The sequence below is a fragment of the Falco rusticolus genome, chromosome 8 (assembly GCF_015220075.1).
Source record: "Falco rusticolus isolate bFalRus1 chromosome 8, bFalRus1.pri, whole genome shotgun sequence".
In the NCBI taxonomy this organism is placed as follows: Eukaryota; Metazoa; Chordata; class Aves; order Falconiformes; family Falconidae; genus Falco; species Falco rusticolus.
The window spans coordinates 7,041,985-7,063,505 of NC_051194.1; the positions used below are offsets into that span (position 1 = coordinate 7,041,985).

A 21,521-nucleotide genomic window follows, 5' to 3' on the forward strand; every position below is an offset into this window, starting at 1 on the left:
TGTCTTGAAGGTCTGTACCATCGAAGATGCTCAGATCTCCTGGGGACTAAGAGCTGACTCGACTCTAATCACAGACCCGTACCGTACCGCAGCTGGGAGCCTTACCAGATGGCATTTTTGGGTTTAGCTTCATATCCTTTGTGCCACAAGTCGAAGGGTTGGCCTCTCCTCCTGACCCCGGGCAAACTCCCTCTGTCCCTTACTCTGTCCCCAGTCGTGGCTCCCAGTTCCCCTCTCCAGAGGCAGTTACCACTCTGCCTTGAGATCAGAAAGCTCTTGTGGTTAACAGTTCATCACTCTAATTCCCGTACGGAGCCTTGGTGCTGTGTGGCTGCCAGGATGCATGAACTGCCAGCAGTGTTCACACGGTGACTGAGCACCCTGAGACAGGGAGACGGGGATCAGACGTGGTGCTCGAGAGAAGCCAGCTGGAGTTAATGGGTATTTTTATTTGTTGCTACTTGGTTATACACCCTGTGAAGCCAGAGGGCTGAAATGGAAGTGGAAACTGTTATTAAAGGGGAACTGCTGTCAGCTTTTGTGGCCTGGGGAAATAGTTCCTCAGTTCTTTCTGCTGCCCCCTACAAGGGCCTGGGAAGTGCACGTTTAGTTTTTAACGAGAGTGTTTTGCGTGTGCATGTGCACGTGTGTGAGTTATCAGTACAGTCCCAACCTTGCTGGAAAACACCAACCAGCCCATCCCATGGGACTTGCGATTGAGTGGGTGTCTTTTATCTGTGTTCTTGTGTGCGGTCCTGAACGTTTCTGCTGAGTCCTACAGAGACTGAACAAAACTGTCAAAGGTCCTAATTGCAACTGGCCAATTAGCCAAGCTCTTCATTCACCTGAAGGTCCAGAAACAATCCCTTGTGCTGCTTGCATACAGGCAGGCACAGACTCTGCTCTGGCAGCCTATCTACACACAGCAATGGGAAAGGGTTGTCTGCAATTCTCCCGCTTGCTGCCTGGAAAGGGGAGAGAGGAAAGCTGGTCGTGTTGGAACAGGAGCAGCAAAATTAACAGTGCATTGTTGTCAGGGAGCAAAAAATAATAATAACTTCTGCTGGCAAGAGCAGGGCTGGGGTGGAGGTTGCTGGCCCCCTGCCCTCGCTGCAGGGAGGAAAATCTAAGATAGTTAAAATAGCCAGAATCAGGTTTGCAGGCACTGGGGCTTTCACAAGAGCCTGAGAAGGGAAGAGGTTTTTCTCCTGAAATCCTCTTTCTGTTGCCTCACTGTTGATTCCATTTCACCTTCTCTTCTCTGTTCTTCCCCTCCTCCCTCCTCCCCTATTGTCCTGACCCCGCTTTGCACTACTCCACGCTCAGCTGGAGCCTGCAGCATGCTGGCTCGGGGAGCAGCGGTGCAGCCACCCCTCAGGTGCCATGAGCAGGCTGTGTCTGGATGGCCTTCCATGCAGAGAAATGCAGGGAACAACAGCCATCCTGGGGAAGCCTGTGGACACTAACACAGCAGGAGAAACACCAGAAGAACAAGCACTAGACAAGAGCGGGAGATGAATGGACCAAGGTAAAAGGATTCTCCAAATAGCCTTTCAGCAGGATGAATGGCTTCGTCCTGACTCTTCCTACCACAGCCTCCCAGTTCCTCATGGTCCTGTCTGGACTGGAACCCCCTGTACATCAGGTACTGCAAACCCCGCACAAAACAAGCTGAAAATTTTCCAGTAAAAGAATACCCCAAACACTACTATCTGCCCATCTCTCCATGTATCTATCTCTCTGTCTCCCACAAACACTGCTCTGCACCAGCTGCCAGGGCTGGAGAGATTCCATTGCCGATGGCAGAAACCTTTCATCTCACTGCACAGTTTTATTCCCTCTTCTCATTAGCCTTTCATTTATTTTCCCTCTTTTTCTCCACCCTTTTTAGGGAACTGAGAGCTGGAAGATGCTTAGAGCCCTTCTGTGGTAGTTCAGGGGAGCTGGAGGAGCCGAGCCCTGCTGGGGGACAGTTATCACAGCTGTTCCTGTCTCCCTGGAAGACCTCAGGAGGACAAGTCAAGGGTGTAGATGTGCCTGTTGTAAATCAGGACCTTAGTTCCTATTAGTGCATGGGATGAGAACAAGCTTCCTCCTCCAGGCCCTCTGCCAAGGGGCTCCTGTCAGGAGTGCCCTGCCTAGGAGAGACTCAGACTGATCTCTGGTCCTCTCGTGCTCTGGCTTATTTCAGTGCCAGTGTGACTTATTTGTCCTTTTATGACAGTGTGGCATAGGAGAAGAGGAGAAGTCTTGATCAGAGTCTTCTCTGCACATAGGAGCCTCCCTTCTGGTGCAGGTGCTGGAGGAACTCCGGACACATGCAGGTGATCCTGTCCTTTGCTTAAACCATGTGGCAAAGAGCAGCAGCCCCTGTGCCTTCCTCTTGAAACTTCAGTGTTTATCACTGAATGATGTGACACAGATTCAGCCTCATTACAGCTAAGCAGCTCTGCCTACTCAATCTCTTTTGATGTCATAGGATTTGGGATTGACCACAAAAAGAATATTAGCAATATCTGGATCATATAGATCTCTGGCATTTCAAGAACTGAAATTTTCTGGGTCTTTTTGTGATCATTTCCTCTACATAGTGAAAGAAGAGATGCATTTATTGCATTTGAAAAAAAAAAAAAAAAGGACTTGTCCTAACTAAAAATCCAGAATAAACATCAGTGGCCTAATAGCACTATAGTGCTCAGATACTTGGAGTGTTTTTTCTCATGTTCAAATGTAAGTCATTTTATTTGCACTGCACTGAGATAATGCTTTTTTTTTTTTTTCTGATACAACCCTGCACTGATGTGAATAACCAGGAACTGAAAGACCAGCAGTTCATCTTCCAATGCTGCACTACCAGGCTGAGACCAAAGATTATATTTTAATTCTACTTAATGGAGCAACTAGCATGCCCTTGTCTGCAGAATGAAAATATCACAGGGTTTCCAATAAGCTGCCTACAGCCCCGAAATTTAGACAAGCTGTGATATTCTTTCTGGCAGTAGTAGCACAATGATTTCTCTTTAGATATTGTAAGATGAAGATATAAACTGCTCAGTTTATGCCAATGTTTGCAGGCAATTATTTGTTCTTTTGGGTAACATGCAAGCAAAACAACGGATAAGTGAATCCTCATCAGGCTTGGAAGCAGGTCCTTAAACAACCTCCAAGCTCAGGGTTTAAAGAGACCTCCAGCAACTGTCCAAGAGATAAGATCAGCTCATGAGTTTCTTACAGGACTGACAAACTTATCACTCTTCACATGCAAATTACCTGACTGTAGAGAGAGATGGATAGGAGATGACTCATACCTGAGAGCTTTTTTTGTCCAAGATGGGATTAAAGGGTTCGCTTAGAGGTGGGGTGTCTCATCAGCAAACGTTCAGATTTTGCCAGTGTTGCTTATTTTACCATAAGAGACGACAGCCTTGCAGCTTGGCTTTGTAGGGCTGCACTCCCACTAGGGTCGAAGTTTTGCCTGCTGCTTGCAGCACAGAAAAGGCTGAGTTTCCTGCAGGGTGCATGGGTGCAAGCAGTTGACGGGGCCTAGGCTGGTGTCCTGACAGCTGTTTCTGGTCCGCATCCCATGGAAAAGGCAGTGGTCTTGTAAAACAGGGCCTCTGAAGGCATCTCTCCATGGAGCCCTGCATTTGCGTGAGCTGTCTGTGGGTCTGAGTTGTGCATAGTTTGGACTATGTGGGAAAGCTGGATGCAGAGCAGTGCCCTAACCTGGCTAAACAGCTGGGTGTAGCAGTGGTCACAGCTAGCTGACATCTGCAGGTGTGCCTATATGGTGCCACACAGAGACACCCTATGAATCTCTTGCAACCAGAAGGATTTCAGTGTTTCAGCCTAACAATTTCTTTCTAATCATCCCCGCTCCTAGCCAGCTGCAGAGGACTGCCAGAGACCATTACACCACAGGTAACATGTAATTGGGAGCTACATCAGCCTTTTCCAATACATGCAGCTCCTTTCTCATCTGAGAGCAGGCTTCTATCCTGCTGCAGTAGGTGAACTGCTTTTATCATCTGCAGGAGATCAAAGTCGTGCAATTAATCCTCTCCCATACTCGGGCTCTGTGCCCTCCCTTCCCTCTTCTCCCAGGAGCTGGTGGCGTGAAGGGCTCGGGCTCGGCACAGCCTGCCTTGCCAGACTGGCCCAATGTCAGCTCTGCTGGGATAGTTTGAGGAAGCTGTTTACACAAAACATCAGCGGGTTTTTGATGGCTCTGAAAGATCTGGTAATTAATCCTGAGATGAAAGATACAGTCTAGGAAGATGGCAGAAGAGGCTTACTACACTTAGAACACTAATAGTGCCAGAGAATGGGTGGAGCCTTTAAATGCAGTGGGATTCGTTTCTATTAATCCTGCCTTGGTCTGTCTCAGGAGCAGATCGTCACCTCCAGCAGGGTGTTTCCTGGCTCAGGCTGTGCAGTAGGGCAGTTGTTTATAAGGGGGAAGATTAAAAGTGACTGCTTGGCTCTGTTCAGGGCTTTGCAAGTAGCACGTTTGTGTCATTCTAAGAGCCATCTGGATGCAAATAGCAGCCCTCAGGTTGAGGGTTTCCATCCCTAGCCTCCCCACATGGTGTATTTGGAGACTGAGACTTTTGCTGCAGAAGGAAGGTGTGACAAAAGCAGCTGTGTGGGCTGTTTATATTGAATATGCAACATCCTCTGGGCACTTGGAAACCTCACAAACAGATGCTGAGTTAGGTCAGTCTTACCTGTAATGAGGTTGATGGTGAAGAGTCCTTGAGGATTTCCAGTTAGGATATGAAAAGTCAGTTTTCCCTCTGAGCTAAAGTCTGGATCTAAGGCATCAAGCTGAAGGACAGATGTGTTCGGTGGGGAATTCTCCATCACAGAGGCATAGAAGACAGGTCTGGACATCTGAGGCGGGTTGTCATTGGTATCGGTGACTTCAATATAAATTTCAGTCACAGAAGACAGAGGAATTGTTCCCAGGTCAAGGGCCAGCACTGTCAGCCAGTAGTGAGACGTTCCTTCTCGGTCGAGTGGTCCTGTAGTCCGGATGGTGCCTAGAAGAATGACAGAAAGTGCTTGTGAGGGATTTAAGGAACTCAGACCACTTTGGCCTTAGTGCCAGACCAGTCTGTGTCTCTAGTCTGCTTCCTGGCCTTTGCTGCAGACAGAAGTTCTTGCACCAACCTTGTATGGCTGTGAGATTGTGTGGAAGGTGAGGGCTTGCTTGTGCTGAGGGTAATCTGGCACACAAGTGAAAGAGAAGACCTTGGTATTTTGGGGGAGGACAGATATTGATTTGTCATTATTTTAAGGAGACAAACCCTGCTTGCTCCTCCCCAAATGCAGGGATGCACATTGTACATCCCTGCACAAGCAAGCAAGGTCTGAATGCATGGAACTGTGTAAAGAGAGAGAATACAGAAATGTTCTATTGGGTCAAAGAGTCAGGCCAAACACAGCACGTAGTTTAAGCCTTTAAGGTACACCATTAAACTAAGCTGCCATTACCTGTGTCCTTTTCAATGAGGAAGACAGACAGGCCAGTGCCCTCTCGGAGGAAATATTGAACCTCGCCATCTTTCCCCTTATCAATGTCTTTTGCTGTGACCATCATCACTGATGTGCCCTCAGGACTGTTCTCCTGCACCCAGCCTTTGAAGACAAAGGAGGCAAAGCGTGGTGGGTGCAAGTTCTCATTGACATCAACGATGTTCACTTCCAGGTGACAGAGGGAAGAGCGAGAGAAGGGCTTCCCACCGTCACTGACCTGCACAGTTAGATTGTAAGAGTCCTTCTTCTCATAGTCCAGCTCCTTCTCCAACCGGAGTGCCCCGGTCAGCTTATCCACATGAAACATCATCTCCTCATCATTAATGAGGTTGTACCTCACCTCACCCCCAGAGCCAGCATCTGGGTCAAAAGCCTCCAGAAACAGGAGAATGGTTCCCACAGGCAGGTCCTCCGGCACCTTCACACTGTTGAGGGCTGGGAGGCATTGTGGAGTGTTGTCATTTACATCTTCCAGAGTCACAATGAGATCTGTAACAGAGAACAGCTGGTAGCCGGTTTTGGGCTGGTCCCTAGCTTCTATTTTTAGCACATAGCAAGGCCACAATTCTCTATCCAGGGCACCTGTAACTGTCACTTCTCCAGTGACACTGTTAATGGCAAACTTATCAGTGGGGGTTAGGAGAGAATATTTTACTCTCCCGTTGTCATCTGTATCAGCATCTTCTGCTTTCAGTTGAGCTATTGTTGTCCCTGTTGCTACATGTTCTGGTATTGCCACCCAGTAGGCACCTTGTGGGAATTTAGGAGTGTTATCATTGGTATCCAACACATTCACAGCCAAGAGTTTCCAAGATGATTTTTGTGGTGTGCCAAGGTCGTACACAGTAATGTTAAGAATGTAGAAGCTGGTTCGTTCATGATCTAGAGGAGAAAGGACTTGAAGGAGACCTAGTTCCAGGTCGATGGTAAAGCAACTGTCATCATTTCCATCTGAGATCACATAGACCAATTTTCCATTAAAACCAGTATCGGGATCAATAGCTGAAAGGTCAGCAATAGTTGAGTTGATGGGAACAGTCTCTATGATATCAATAGATCGTGGAAAGCCATCATCAAACTTTGGAGCGTTATGGTTTATAAGATGCAAGTTCAGAGATGTTTCATCATCCTGCCCGTGGCCTTGAGACTGAGACTCAATGGAGTGTATGATGGTTTCTGTCAGTTGTTTCAAGACTCCTGTTTCCTCACACTGCATTTTGATGGGGACACCTTGGCTGACCACAGTGATATTTACAGATGTTGGCAAAGCGTAGTTCTCCCCATCTGTTGCAGTTATTTTCAAAGAGTAGAAAAGAGGCTGTTCAGAAGGAAGATCTTGCAGAGGTATTCTAAGGGATATTACTCCGGAGATGGGATTCAGTTCAAAATGTTGTAACTCATTGCCAGACTTGATTTCATATTTGATGTGCTGCAGCTCATCACTGTCAATTGCAGAGACTGTGGCCACAGGGTTCCCAACAGGAAAATCCCGTGGGATGGTGCCACTGCAGCTCGCCTTCTCAAACACAGGAGCATTGTCATTGACATTGCTCAGCATGAGGGAGACGTACACCTCTGTTTCATGGCGGAAGGGTGAGCCCCAATCTGATGCCCACACTCGCAGATGATACCATCTCTGCATCAACTCATAGTCCATTGACTTGGAGGTGGAAATGATGCCAGAATAGGGGTCAATGACAAAGGGAACTGGTTTCTGGTTGGCTATGGAGTAGGTGACAAAGCCATTGTCTCCTTCATCTTCATCTGTAGCCCTTACTGTTAAGACACTGGTACCAGGAGGAACATTTTCATCAAAGGCCCCACGGTATGAAGACTGACTAAAAGTCGGAGCATGATTGTTGCAGTCAGTGATGTCAATGACAACAGTTGTGGATGTGTGACCATTTACAGTTGTAACTTCAAGTTCAAAATGAGACTGCTCGTGGAAGTCCATTGCTTTGACTGTAGTTATCAGTCCAGTGTGAGGATTGATTTTAAAGCTTGTGCTGTCAGGAGTAGGTCTCAAAATATATTTCAGATTTGGGAAGACTGGTGTGATCTTCACCATAACAACCTGGCTTCCAGCTGGGGAAAATTCACTGAGCTGGACCCGGTACACTTCTTGCTCAAACCGGGCAGAGACATACTTGGAGGGAGGTATATGGATAACTCTAATAGGAGAGAACAGTGGTGGCTTGCTCTTGTCCTTGGCTTGCAGACTGAGGTTGAAACCAAATGGGTAAAGTAGCCAGTTGATCTCTTTGGTTGACACAATCAGGAACTCAGTGCTCCCAAAGTAGGATTTGATGGCTTTGAAATGTCTTCCTGGATCTCCATCCACAAAGTCAACTGAGTCTATCCCTGTTTCTGAGTCACCACTTTCTACAGACAGAGTTGCATAGAGAAAGTCTTCGGCTGAGTCAGGTGGCGTCACCTTCACCGAGGAGATAGAGGGAGGTTTCCTGGCAGATGGCTCCACTTGGATCATGAGACTAGCCAAGTTCCCAAAGCCATTTCCCTCTGTGATCTTTCTCATTCTGTCCACAGCCAACACCTGCAGGTGGTGCCTGCCTCGATGGGTGCTGTTCAGCCTGCGTGTGGTCATAACAGCTCCTGTGGTGGGGTGGACGGTGAATAGGTCGGACTTGGTGTTGAGGGCGTAATAGAACTCGGCGTTCTGGCCAGCATCAGCGTCAGTGGCGCTGAGGATGCTGACAACTGTTTTCAGAGGAGTGTCTTCTCTGATGGACACTTTGTAGGAGGGGGGTGAAAAGAGAGGTTTCAAGTCATTTCTGTCCAGAATGTGGATCAAGACTTTGGCCCAGGCTTCATAGGCAAAGGTGCTCTCTGTGGCCTTGATTATTAACATATAACTGTCTTTGACCTCCCGGTTTAAAAGAGCTGTGTTGCTGCTCCTGGTTCTTATTCTCAGGAAGCAGAAATCCCCAATCACGTGCTCCTCTGTTTTAAAGAGACCGGTGGTGTCTCCAGAAACTATTCTGTATCTGATGTCCCACTCAGGGTCTGTCTTGTAAATACCCATTTTGACGTAGCTCTCCACATAGGTCTTGGGGGCTGAATTCTCGTAGATGGTGGCATTGTAGAAGAAGTGGGTGAAGTGCAGAGGGGAAGTGTTGCCTTTCTCACAGCTCGCCTTGCGGACCACACAGTGCATCAGGAAAACAGCAAAACTCAGGAAGTGCCTCCTGATAGTGACTTCCATGGTGTGGTGTCTCCTTGGGTCCTGCAGGTGCCAAAGGAAGAACATTGGTTATTTTTATTAAGACCACTGTGTTAGAGACAAAGTCCCCATGGGCTCAGCCCCACCTCCTTGCTCTCTCTACCCTGGCCCTTGGTGATGCAGTTGTTGGCTCAGCTCTTCTTCCCTCTGTCCCAGTGAGACACCTGTTCTCCCACATTCCCATGCTCGTTCAGATCCATTCATTTTCCTTCTGTTTTTGCCATAGTAGAGGGCAAAAATGTGAAGAGCCATGCAAGATCAGGCTGACTTCCTATTCTGCCGGCGATCTTTCCCCTCCTTCATTCTGCCTTCTCCCTGGTCAAACAGCATTTTTTAACTCTCCACGCCCAATCCAAATCTCACTTCTGTTTCTCCATCCTCCCCTTTCCATCCCAACTTCTCTCTCCACACAAGTTCTTGCAAAGTGTTTTCAAAAACCAATATACAAACCGTGATTTGATCTCTCTCCCCATGGCTTGTCTTCTCTCTCCTTTCCCTCTGCTACAGCAATCTGTTTTCCTTCCCCAGCAGAGATGCCCAACAACTTAGGTCCTAGTCAATTTGTAGCTCAGTTACTGCAAAGTTCTTCTGATTTGTGGGTCTGACCCTGGGTGCTTCCTCTCCATGGCTTGAAAGAGCAGATTTCTAGCAAGACACTTTGACCATGTCACCCTCAGCTGCTGAGGAATCTCTCTGGTTCCTCCTCTCTCACGGCAAAGCCCCAGGGTCAGGATTCCTGCAGAGGATCTGCCGTCCATGACCACCTGCCATCAACTTCCTTCTCTAACAACTCCTGAACATCTGCGGCTCCGTGATTTATCTCTGTGAGCAAGGTGTATCAAAGAAGGAACTTGGGAGCAAATACGTGATTAACAAGGATGGAACTATATTAGCAAGCTTTGTGGAGCTTGTTAAAGGATCAAGGCTTGTTCTTTTCAAAAGCGAAGTGCATGCTGCTGTGTGTGCATTTAGGGGTTGAAACCAGGGATAAGCTAAATATAGGTGCATATATTTCCCCTAGATATCCCAGGAGATCTTTATCTAGAACTGTTTCTTCCTCTTTTATATTTAAATTATGTATCAAGTACCTGCCAGTCATTTGGCACCTTCCTAATTTAAACAGGGAAGACTTGTTTTTCCAGACACTTTTTCAAGACTCATCTCTTTAAAAGCCAGAACCAGTTCAATTTATAAGTCAAGTCGAATGTTAGGAACAAATTATCAGAGTCTAACAATATGTGTCATGCTCTCTCACTCAGATACCTAACTACTGATAAATACAAAGCTGTAAATTTCGTACTTCCTTGAAAGCCTTTTTTCCTTCATAAATAGATGCCAACCATCCAGCAGCCTCCCTGCTGTGGCCATTCCTTTTTGAAACAAATGGTCTGAAGCTGAAGTGAAACTACCAGAATTTGTAGAGAAGTCAACACAATTTGGATTTGACAAAATTCAGACTCATTTTTTTAAGACATCATTTGACTTCTAGGAAATACAACACAGTCCCAAATGCACAGCAAATGAAAGAAAATCTTGGAGGACAGGACTAGGTGATCCAGACAGGTATGCGTTTCCTTCTGAGAAGTTGAAAACCATGTTCTTAAAAGCTTGGCTTGTTACTTAACAGCACTTAAGAGTTTTGCAGCATGTAGGGACTTGCCTAGAGCTGCTCCCTTCCAACATTTTCAACTGCTGAACCTGGAAAGAAGGTGTATGCACGCTGCGTGCGCGTGTGTCTGCTAGGACTGTGGAGCAGGAAAAGTCACATACAATTCAGAGTAGAACAAGACAGCAGAATAAAACAGCAACAAAACCCAATGCTGTTCCATGAACAGCAGAATTAATGAACGCGATCACTTTGTATCTGGGCTAATTGACTTTTTAATTGAATTGTACTGAAATGGCAATGTGAACTCATCTCTTATAAGACATCAGAGAACCCACAAGGCAGAGACGTTATGAACTCCACAACCACAAGAAAAGCTGGAGCTAGAGCACATGCCTTCTTGGGCACCAGCTATTCAATATGGGAGGATAACCTTGAGCAAGGAGTGGGTTTTCTGGCATTTAACAAGATGCAAACTTTCTTCTGAATCTCTCCTGGAATGTACTTAACCTCAGTCTTGCCTGTAGATTTCCTGACGTCTAAGAAGGGCTTCACCTATATTGCTGGTTTTTTATCTCTGTGGGGGCATTCGCAGGGTTTTACTCCTCTGTCCAGCTAATTATTTTGCAAAACCTGTCATGACCTCATATTTCGGAGAGTGTTGCTCTCAATTACAAGCTGGGCTGAAAGCAATCAATGGCTTCAGCAGTTATTATGAGGGATGGAGACACACATGGGGAATGAGGCAGAAGCTTCATTTCCTCTGGAGATGATCTGAAAGGCACAGCTAGAACTTAGTGAGATTTTTCTAGGAGGCATCACTATCAGCTTTTGAAGTCTAACAGTTTCTCTTTATGGCAGCACCCACACCCAAAGCCCCAACATTAGCACAGAGTGCCTGTCATGTCCCCTGACAGCAACTGCCTGTGCTCTGAGATGTGCTGTTGCATCACCTTTAATACTGCACGTGCATCTGCTTGGACAATTTCTATGCCAATATTGCTGCAAAATCCTATCACTGATTGTTCCACACAAGGCCATGTTTGTCCTCTCTTATTTTATCCTTTGGTAAAAGAATAAGACAGAGAGGGTTGGTGATACTGATGTTCTTTAAGAGTTGGCCTATTCCAGCTGGGTGTCCTGGGGCTCTCAGAAAAGCTTGCAACTTCCCACCTTGGGACTGGAAACCACCACCTACTACTTGTAGCCTGGAGTTTCTTCTTTAGCAGGTTGCACTGGGAAACAATGGTGCACTGGACTTCTCGTTTCTCTTTCTCCAGCATGGTTTTAATGTAATTTGAATAGTGATAGATCTCCCAGGAGGTAACTGTGCAGCCCCTGCCTCTGTCTCCTGCTTCTGGGGTCATTTACATCACATTCACAGTGCAAAACCATCCAGAAGTGGGAGTGGGGCATTTCCAAACGCTGTGGTGAAGCTCAGCAGAAGAATGGGGCACAGTGCTTTGAATAGAGGGCAAATCTGGATAATTACTGCCTTGGCTCAGCTCCAGGGGAAGCCCAGCAAGAACCACCCCTGGATGGTGACAGTAAGGGACGAGCAGAAATGAGGTGGATTTCTATGACTTGTACTGGGGGTGGGAAATCTGTGCATAAAATCGATTTACTATCCCTTCAGACGCCAGATATTGGTGGCTGCTAAGGAGAGCCAGCACTGCCAAGTTCAAAGACCCTTGCAATGGAATTTAAGGACCTCCATGTTGAAACTGGGTGAAATCAACTGCACTTGCAACAGATACGTCCTGTAGATTAGAAGTAACATTTTTCCTGTTTTTCTGAGCTGTGCTACCCCATGTCTTTGTGCTGCCAGTAATTAGCACATGATCCACGGCACCTGTGACAACAGCCTTGCCCACTGCAGGGCTGCCAGATCGGCTGCAAACATTGAACACTTAAACACCCTCACCTGCCTCTTGTCCCTCATCTCATGGGATCAGTTATTTCTGCTCCTGAAAGCTGTCTGCTTCCCCTGGGTACGGATGCCCTCCTGGAGCTGGTTGCACATGGGGAGACAGATGCGTTGGAGAAAGCCCATCAGTGGGATGGAGTGAAGAAGGTAAGGCACGCTCCCGACTGAGGGAAATACCAGGGCATCATTATGTGGTGATTCAGCCTCCTCTTCTAATCACCAGGCGAGGATCAGAGAGCCTGGAGGGGCTTTGCCCTTAGCTCTGTAGATGCAAACTCCCCAAAGAGCGAGTAAACACTCGGTGTATCTCTAATCAGAGTCTAAGCGCGCGTCTAAATTTAACATCCAAATTGTGATCCTCTGTCAAAGGCATGCCCAAATCTGTTGGTTTGAAATGAAGGAACAATCACGGCACTGAGGTTCAAAGTGTGTGCGTGTGGAGGCCGTGGATGTGGGTGTTTTGGGGGAATCGGTGCAGGGCACGGCTACTCCGGCTGGCTGAGGCAAGCGGCTGGGGCATGGCCTGGGGGGTGGTGGGGGTGGTGTCCTCTGTGGGGGTCTTCCCAGGGGTCTCCTGCGATGTGCGGGCTGCTGTGTTTGTTTGCCATATAGCAGAAAAGTGCTGCAGTCTGCCAGGAAGCAGGTGTGGCCCCAGCCCCACCTTTCCGTTCCCCTCAAGAGGAGCATTTGAAAGCAATAAAAACCCAAAACACAAAACAAAGCAAGTGCCGAGTGCACTAAGAGCAGCATTCCCTTTGGTAGCTGGGGGGGAGCTTGGCCCAAAGTTTTGAGATCAGAAGATTAGAGAAAAACCATCATTTTCATGGGAGAATAAGGACAATGCTTCCCTTCTTTTGCCAGCATTCATCCCAAACTCTCTTTCTTACTTTCTTTCTCTTTTGCTCTCTTCCCTCTGCCTCCCCTTTCCACTCGTTTTCCTTTTTATTTTTTCTTTTTCTTTCTCTTCTCCACAAGAAACAGCCTCCCCACACAGGATAGGTACTGATCAAAACTGTCCCTAATCACACCAATGTCTTTGTTGAAGTCTACAACCCTAGGAGCTTGGGGGTCAGAAGGGAGATGTGCTTGGTTGTTTGCATACGCAATGATGGGGCAGTTTAATGGTGGGTCTGAATTTCTATGGTCATTGGGGAACAGAGATGGAGAGCAAAGGAAGTAAATCACGTAAGATGGTGGGTACGAGGCTTTGGGAAAGCAAATAGGCATTGGGTCTTCTCCTGGCTCGGCTGGCAGCCAAGCAGAAAGGCTTTAGCTACAGCTGGGGCAGTATCCTGGCAGCCGCCTGCCAAATGGGATCAACCAAAAAGCAGTCCCTGGGGTGGTAATGTTGGAAAGTCACTGAAGAAAAAGTATACTTCTTGTACAGGTGTTGAGCCGTGTCTGTGAGATAACCCGTGTGCAGCCTGTGGAGGGGCTGGGCTGCTCGATTAATGCTTGCTCTCCCCTCTGTCACAGCAATGCTGGTAGGAATTGGGTCCTTTTCCATTCAGCGCCTTGCTCAGTTTTGGTGAGTTCCCTGCTGGTCATTTACGAAGCTGGGCTTGGGGGGTTTAAGTTCAGTGGGGAGATGGGTGTTTTTTGAACTGTTTCTCAGAGTCCAAGAAAACAAACAATCCTGTCCCTTCCCAAGCCATGGCACAGAGCTGTTCCCATGATCTCATCGGAGCTCCTCCGAATGGGATGCTGAATCCTGGCTGGTGCTGTCCTTGAAGATCCTGCTTCTGCATTTGGTTGTGCAGTCTCTGCTTGGTGTTGTAGTGAAGCAGAAGAAATACAACCTGGAGCTACTACACAAAGCCAGAAAACTAATGAAAAGAGCCCCTGGTGTTTCCTTCAATAATGTATCTTGGGGTTTTCCAGTGCCTGTAGATGGTTTTCTTAGGGCTAATGTTTGCAGAGCTGTGTTTTGCACCAGCCTGCTTGGGGGCTGTGTTAGTGTGGGTACAGCTTTTTGCTGGACTTGCAGATTCCACCAGGGTGAAGTTGGGCTGTTCCTTCCCCATCTCAACTTTCCAGTCTCCGAATGGCTTGGATAGACCTTTGGAAATTGTTTCCAGATTGCTAGACAGCCTGGAGCAAGGCGGCTGATCATTTAAAACCTGGTGTGTGTGACTTTTACAACTGAGTTCTGCCTTTGCTTGGAGTGACCTGTGACATGCTGCTCCTGTCACATGGCAGGTGGCCTGTGGGCAGTGCCTGGATGCTGCACTGTAACAATTCCATGGTTCAGCTCCGTTCCTGGTGGTAAAGTGGCTGTGTGCTGATGGGGTGGGCTGTACCACGGGCTGCTCTGCTGCAGAGCCATGGAAAACCACAGGACTGATGAGCGTCATGCTGGTGAGCGAAGCAGTGACTCTTGCTCTGCGTGGCAGGGGGTCACACCTGTGTCCCTGAGCAGAATGGATGCAGTTCTATGAGCACCACAGAGATGAGCCTCCCATCATCTGCCGGTTGAGCCAGCAGGCACTTTAACACAGGGGAGCTTGAACAGGCAGCCTCTGAGGGGTGTTGGAGGAACAGAAGACTCTCTTGAAGGGCTTTGGGGGAAGCCTGTGAGTCATTGACTTGCGTGGGGCAATCTAGGCCCCAGGCTGGTAGGCCTGGCATGGTGCTGGGACACCCTTTTTCTCTAGTCAGGCTGCATTGTTGCAGGGGTTGGTAAAAAAAAATGCTTAATTCTGAGACAGCGCTGCCTTCCCTGGGTCTAGCCCGCTGCAGCCAGCGGACCTGTGAGGGGTCCTGCTAGGACCACTGTTCAGGGCTGACAGCAGGAGTGTGGTGGGACACTGTCCCTGCAGTGGTGAAGGCAGATGTGCGAGATGGGGATTAGTTGAGCAGGAGAGGAAAGAGAGGGATGGTCATCCGCATGGGAAGGGCGGCTGGGAAGTGTTGAGTTATGTGGATGTGCAGCTACTTCTCCCACACAGTTGAGTGCTTTTGCCATCTTTGTCACTGTGCTAGTTGATCAGAAATTGGACGCTCAGATCCAGACTGGCTCTAAAGGCACCTTCCTCCATGACTTCTTACTGTGGCCTCCTCCAGCCAGCCGCTCACCTCCTTTCCTCTAGGACCTCTTGCCCATTGCCCCATCCTCATGGCTTTGGCTGTGCCTTGCTGCTTTACCTGCTGCCCTGGTTTGCTCCACGACTGGAGCAAGCGGGCAGTACGTGTCTTTGCCTCCAAGCCATCCTCTGTCCATGAGCAAAGCATCAATCACCTTGTACGTGAAGCTGAAGGTTTTCTCTTGTCACCTTTCCACCTGCAATGTGAATTTCTGTCCAATGTTCTGTGAGGAACCCAGCGAGAGCCTGGTTTTGTACTGCTGCCAACACCTCAGCCTGGCTTAGATATGTCACATAGCTGAGGTTTCTCTGTCGTTGTAAGCCTCCAGGAGCTTGTCTGTTAGGCACAAGGGAACTTGAACAGGCTTGAACTCCTCGTAGAGTTATGAGGGTCAGTGATCTTTATCTGTCTTGGCATTGCAACATCGTTCTAGAGCAAGAGTTAGTCATGCAGCTCCAGAGCTGTGGAGCCCTAGAGGGGGGTTTGGGGTTGTTGGAGGAGGTCTGGGGGTGAGGGAACCTTGCAGTGCCAACTGCCTGGCTGCTGTCCCAGAGAAAGACATCAGGGAGGTTGACCTGCTTGTGCCAAGGGCAGGGGGAAGCATCCTTATATGTTGCTCCTAATCCTTTTCCTCTGGTCTTCCCTGAAAAGATCAGCCACTTTTCCCTCCTCACTGATCACTTCTTGCCTTCCCCAAGGCAAGCAGCAAGGGGATAAATCCTGCCTATGGTCCAGAAGCTGCCATTGCAGAGATAACCAGGGAGGTGCTGGAGGGTGGTGAGTGTCTCTTTGGCCAAGGATGGCAGCCAGGAGACGGGGAGGAAACAGTAGATCCCACTGGTGGCTCTGTTGGGAGTGGGGAACCTGTTGCCTGTGGAAAGAAACAGCCCTGCCTGGGGGCTGGAGATGGGCAGTGCCTGTGGGAAGGGGGCTCAGTGGGAGCTGCTCACCAGGCAGGGTGTGAGGGGCCCAGGAGCTGGGAGCTGTGGTGCAGCAGCCCAAACAGTTTGGTCAAAAGAACCAGCTGCAGCATGCCAGGTACTCACATGAGCGTGCCCCAGCTCTGGGGCTACTGGTACCATGAGCCTCTCTCTCTGCGATTCAGCTTCCATGGAGGCTGTTAGTGCCAAGGGCCACATACCTTGGTCACTGTGACTAGCTGGCTCAGCAGGCATGCCGTGACCATCAGCACAGGCTGTGAGAGTGCACAAAAGATCCTGGGTTCTTTCTTGATTGCTTTCTCCTGCCAGAACTCATACTGAACCTTCACATTTTCCTCATGCTTGGGATGCAAATTATCTTGCACTGATAATCATTCCCCTGTCTGGAGACTGCTGAGGGAAGCTGGTGTGTGGAACCACATTTTCAATACCCCTCTGTACCTTTTGGATCCACTGGCCATTTTCACCCAAATTTAACCAGATGGGTAAAGACTTGAAAGGAGTTAGGTTTGCACAAGCTTGTGAAAAGCATCAGGAGAGAGGAGAGAAGTCCAAATTAGGACTCCCAGCTGGAAGAAAAGGCTCTAATGTGAGCCCAACCTGATTATTAGACATCAGAGAATCCACGCAAGAGAGTGCGCCCCAGGCAACCAAGCTTCATGAATTCTGCTGCTTGCAAAACAGCTGTTTATTTAGGTGCTGCAAAGCCTGTGAGATCTTCTCTGGGATCCCAGCACACAACTCCTATCTGACCCACCAGAGCTGTGGATCTAGACTGGGCTCAGCTCCCACTGCAACATGGAGAGAGGAGTAGCTCTGCCCAGTGTTTGAAGGGGCTCCAACCCTGCTCTGTTTGACCCTGCAAGTCCTTATTGGCACCTTAGCTCGATGTTTGCAAGAAGGACACTGGTTACATCACCTGAGTGTTGGTAGTCCTTTGATGCCCTTTCTGTGATTCCCTGTGGGGAACATACATGCTATTCTATGATCAGTAAAATTGGTTGGGAAGGATTCCAAGAGCATCTTGGCATGAAGAGCTGAGTGAGGGACCACGTGCCCCTCTGGATGCAGGTGAGGAGCTCTGGCACTCAGCAGGATGTGTACTGCTCGACTTCTCTCTGCCCTGCAGCACAGCCCTGGCCACTGTGCCTCCTCCCTCACCTTTTTCTCTCCTGTCAGGTAATTCTCATTCACCCGCAGACCTGTCCCGGCACTGATATGAAGATCTTCTCATTCCCTGGCCCAGCACCCTGCTGGTCTCTCCCTTCTGGTGCCTGAAGGTGAGCACACAGAGCAGCTTTCCGCTCTGCCTGCAGCCTCTTTCACTCTGTTGCCATCTGTCTGCCTTTTGCAGCTCCCTCCCAATCCCTCTCCTGTGTTCCAAGGCACCGTAAGGACACAGAAGACAGAATGAATGAGATGATCAGGGCACGATCCTCCCTTGTAAAAGGATGGCTGGTCAGGATGCCAGTAGCTGTGCCACAGAAATTCCCTGCAGCAGACATTCATTGTATGCAAAGAGATACCCGCAAACTGATAGAAAACCTTCTGCTCCCAGACCCACCTGCCCTCAGGAAACCTGCCTACAGCAACCCACCTCCTCTGCAGTATCCATAGAAGCTGATGCAAAGCCAGCCCCTGGCCTGGGGAGCTCAGAATTTCACTGGAGAAAAGATTAACCCCAGAGACAGCCATGTTTGCCCAGGCTGGTCTTATTGCCACAGCATGTCCTTGTCAGCTCTCGTTGCACCCCCAGCTGCCTCTGACCCCAGGCTGTCTGGTGAAATGCATCTCTGAAAGCTCTTGCCATACCAACACCTCTGCGCAGCAGGCAGCTGTGTGAGGATGCTGTGTGTGGCACCTGTGACAACCAGACACCAGGCTGGGCACGCAATGTCCCTGTCAACCTGAGCCATATGGAGTATCTATTAATGGCATAACCAGTGTATCCCAGGCTGCCTGAGTCACAGCACCTACCCAAGGTACAACCTGGTCAGTCCAAAATAGTCCCAGAACATAAGAACATTACAATAGTCACACTTGGCCATGTCTCTGGAATCTCTCTCCCAACATGGCCAGTTTTGATTGCTTAGTGGAGGAGCGTAAGAAACAAGGCACATGTAACTTGCTCTTTATCTTACTTCCCAGCTTTGGTGCAAGTACATGGTTGTTCTTGGGCTTTTGCATTTAATAATCTCTACCGGAGCTATCCATCCCAAATGGATCGAAACCTTGTTTGAAGCCAAGCACACTTTTGGCCTTTGCAATATCCTGTGGCAATGTCTTCCAGAATTTAATTGTGCTCTCTGTGTGGAAAAAAAAAACAACAAAAAACACACCTAACTTCCTTTGGTTTGCTTCAGACCTGCTGTTTGTTCATTTCTGAACTACAAACCTTCCTAACAGCCCTTGCAGCCTGCCCCTCCCTGGAGCTCCTTCTTCCAAGAATTAGGAAAGAAAGTTTCTTTGCTAATAAACCAGTACCTGCCCCATTGCCAAGGAAAAAAGTGTGGTTGAGAGGAAAAATTGCTTGCTCAGCAAATCAGCTTGCTAATAGACAATGGAGCATCAGTGTTGCCAACCCAGTTTAAAAAGGAGAAGAAAAAAAAAAAAGGCTGAGGGTATTAAATCCTCTTATGCTTGGGCATGATACAGAGGAAAGCCCACTACTACTCAATGTGCAGCTGCACTCACATACTCCACATGTGGCGAAAAACAAAGTGAGGTGTACAGAGCAGGGAATGCCATTTCTGCAGCACGGAGGTAGCTGGAATGATCCTTTAGGACTTGCCTTGGAGCAGTTGGCAGGAGCGTAGGATGCAAAATGCATTAGCTTCTAACAGATGTTTGATTCCAGGTGTTACGCTTCCTTTGAACTCTCCCTTCGTACATGAATGATGCTTGTTTGTTTGGAGGGCTGGGAGACGCACGGGTTTCTGAGAGCATTAGGATTTGAAATGCATTCACGGTGCAAGCTGTAGCTGAGGGCAAGACTCAGGAGAGGAGCAGATCCTGCTGTTCTCTCCCATCTGTGGGTAGGGTGGTTGGGTTTGCTATTGCCATGTTACGGGGCATGTTAGAGCCCAACAATCAGGTGGGGAGGAGCAGAGAGACTGAAGCCCCTGCCTGGGTTAGAAACCTCTTGCCTGCTCAGTCCCTTGGGAACCCCAGTGACTTATCAGACAGGCGGATGTCCCTGAACTGTTCCCGATAAGGTGAGGTGCGCTGCACATTAGGAGATGATAAAGGTGCACGATACCAAGCTCGGTGATCTTGCCTCCCCGAATACCGAGACAGCCCAGCCTTCCTCAGGAGCTGATACAGACTGTTTGCTTTCTGTCCCGAGGCTCCGATAACCTCCCAGGTCTCTCTAGCTGACAGCCTGGAGAGCTGTGGCAGCTCCCCATGCATCCCGTGCCCACTTTTTGCCCCTCTGAATGCCGGAGCAGAGGATGCAGTGGGCTCCGTGCCCCCCTGCCTGGGCCCAGGCACCTCAGGCAAAGCGGGAGCCCGTCGCCCACAGCTCTGCCTGCCCTGGCAAAGCCGCCTGCCCAGCTCCGGCCGCCACACAGCCCACGTTTCCACACGTCCTGGAAACTCTCAGCCCTTCGCAGCAGCAAACCCAAGTAAGCGCCAGCTTTTTTGAAGTGTTTTGTCTGAAGCAGCCCCTGCCCTGTGACAGCTGATCTTTGCCCCTCTGGAGTGCTGCACTCCACAAAGTCTGCCTTTAATTCCCTGGGAGGCTGATTAGCTGATAACTGCTGTTTGGAAGGGCCCAGTTTGCTCCAAGTGGCCAGGCTGCCCTCCCTGTATTTTCACCTCTTTTTCTCAGCGCCACACACATGCACAGGAAATAATTCTTGTACACCCTGACCTGGGACTGGACTTGCTCTGGGGTTTCAACTTATTGTGCCACCAGGCACCTGATGGTGAACAAAGTTGTACTGATGCAAACGCACACGTTTTCACACGCGCTCCCGTGCGAAGCAGGAGCGGTGGCTCTTGCTCCAGCTCCCCAGCTCTGCTGCCTGTCGTGGAGGAGGACCAGGTCAGCAAGGAGCTTGTGCCTGGCCGTACTGCGATGCCGGGCTGCGAAACACCAGCACCGTGCCGACACTCGGGGATCCCCAAGGCGCAGCCAAATTGGAGGTGACAATGGAAGTGGCTTAGTGGGGAACATAATGGAGACAGAGCTTGGAGTGGTACCGCCTCACCCCAGTTAGTGAGGATGTACACAGCCAACAACCGAGCCTAAAGCCAGACGCCATCACTGTTCCCGCAGCAGCACATCCATTTACGCCAGCACAAGCACACTCCTTGCAGAAATCCTGCCCTGTTCAGACACCTGGAGTGCTTCTCTGTTCAGTCTCTCCCCGCCTGCCTTGCTCAGCAGCCTGGCATTCGTGTTTGCTACGTGGAGCCCACCTGCTTGCACTGGCTGCAGCACGTTAAAGTTTCCCAGCTAAGACCAGATGCAAACTCTGTGCAAACACAGCTGAAGCTTTCCCTGGCTCCTTCTATAACCATCCATACTAAAGCTGCCAGAAGGGAGGAAAAGATGAAAGGCTTTGCCTTCGCATCCCAAAGCCCTGTCTTTAGGATATAGCTGTTTCCAGCAAAAGTTATTCACATGCAAAAGTAGTTTCATAATCTCTGCATCCTCCATGCCTTCTTCCATCCATGCCATACAGGGTGCTCCCTGAGTCATTTCACCTTCCCACACCAGCGAGCAGCGTGCCTTACCTGTTGCAACAGGAGAGAGACCTCTCCTGAAGTTTACTGCCTCTCTGCTCTCACCGCTGAAAATCCTTTCCCGCAGCAGCACCTCGCCGGCTGCTGGGGGTCCATGGTGCTTGCAAATCAGAGGAGAGGGCTTGGAGAAATTCCTGCAAGAAGGGGTTTTGCTGGTTGAAAGTCCGGCAGCACAGGTTGAGAGCAGCGAGGGAGAAAGTTGCAGGAGGTGGAACTCTCTTGCTGAAGAGCCAGCCCTTCTGTGACGGGCTGGAGGAGGAGGAAGAGGAGAGGCATCGCCTGCTCCCTTGCTGAAGAAGTGAACTTGTGTGTGTGTGTGTGTATGTCAGAACTGGGCAAGGACCCAAGCCTTAGAGCCAAATAATTGCAGAGCTTTTTACTGTTAGATTAACTAGTATTGCCATGAAATCCAGGACCTCAACTGCAGGGGTG

The 21,521-nt window shown here is 49.1% G+C and overlaps 1 protein-coding gene across 1 annotated transcript in view; it reads right to left on the minus strand.

Moving 5' to 3' along the window:
• Nucleotides 1–21,218, minus strand: part of FAT2 (FAT atypical cadherin 2) — a 59,448-nt gene extending 38,230 nt beyond the window's left edge. The window contains exons 1-3 of the mRNA XM_037397910.1: nt 21,081–21,218; nt 5,497–8,782; nt 4,728–5,042 (exon numbers count right to left, since the gene is read on the minus strand). Of these exons, the coding sequence (XP_037253807.1) occupies nt 4,728–5,042; nt 5,497–8,761 (3,580 nt within the window). The 5' untranslated portion in view covers nt 8,762–8,782; nt 21,081–21,218. The remainder of the gene's footprint in view (nt 1–4,727; nt 5,043–5,496; nt 8,783–21,080) is intronic.
• Nucleotides 21,219–21,521: the final 303 nt, after the last annotated feature.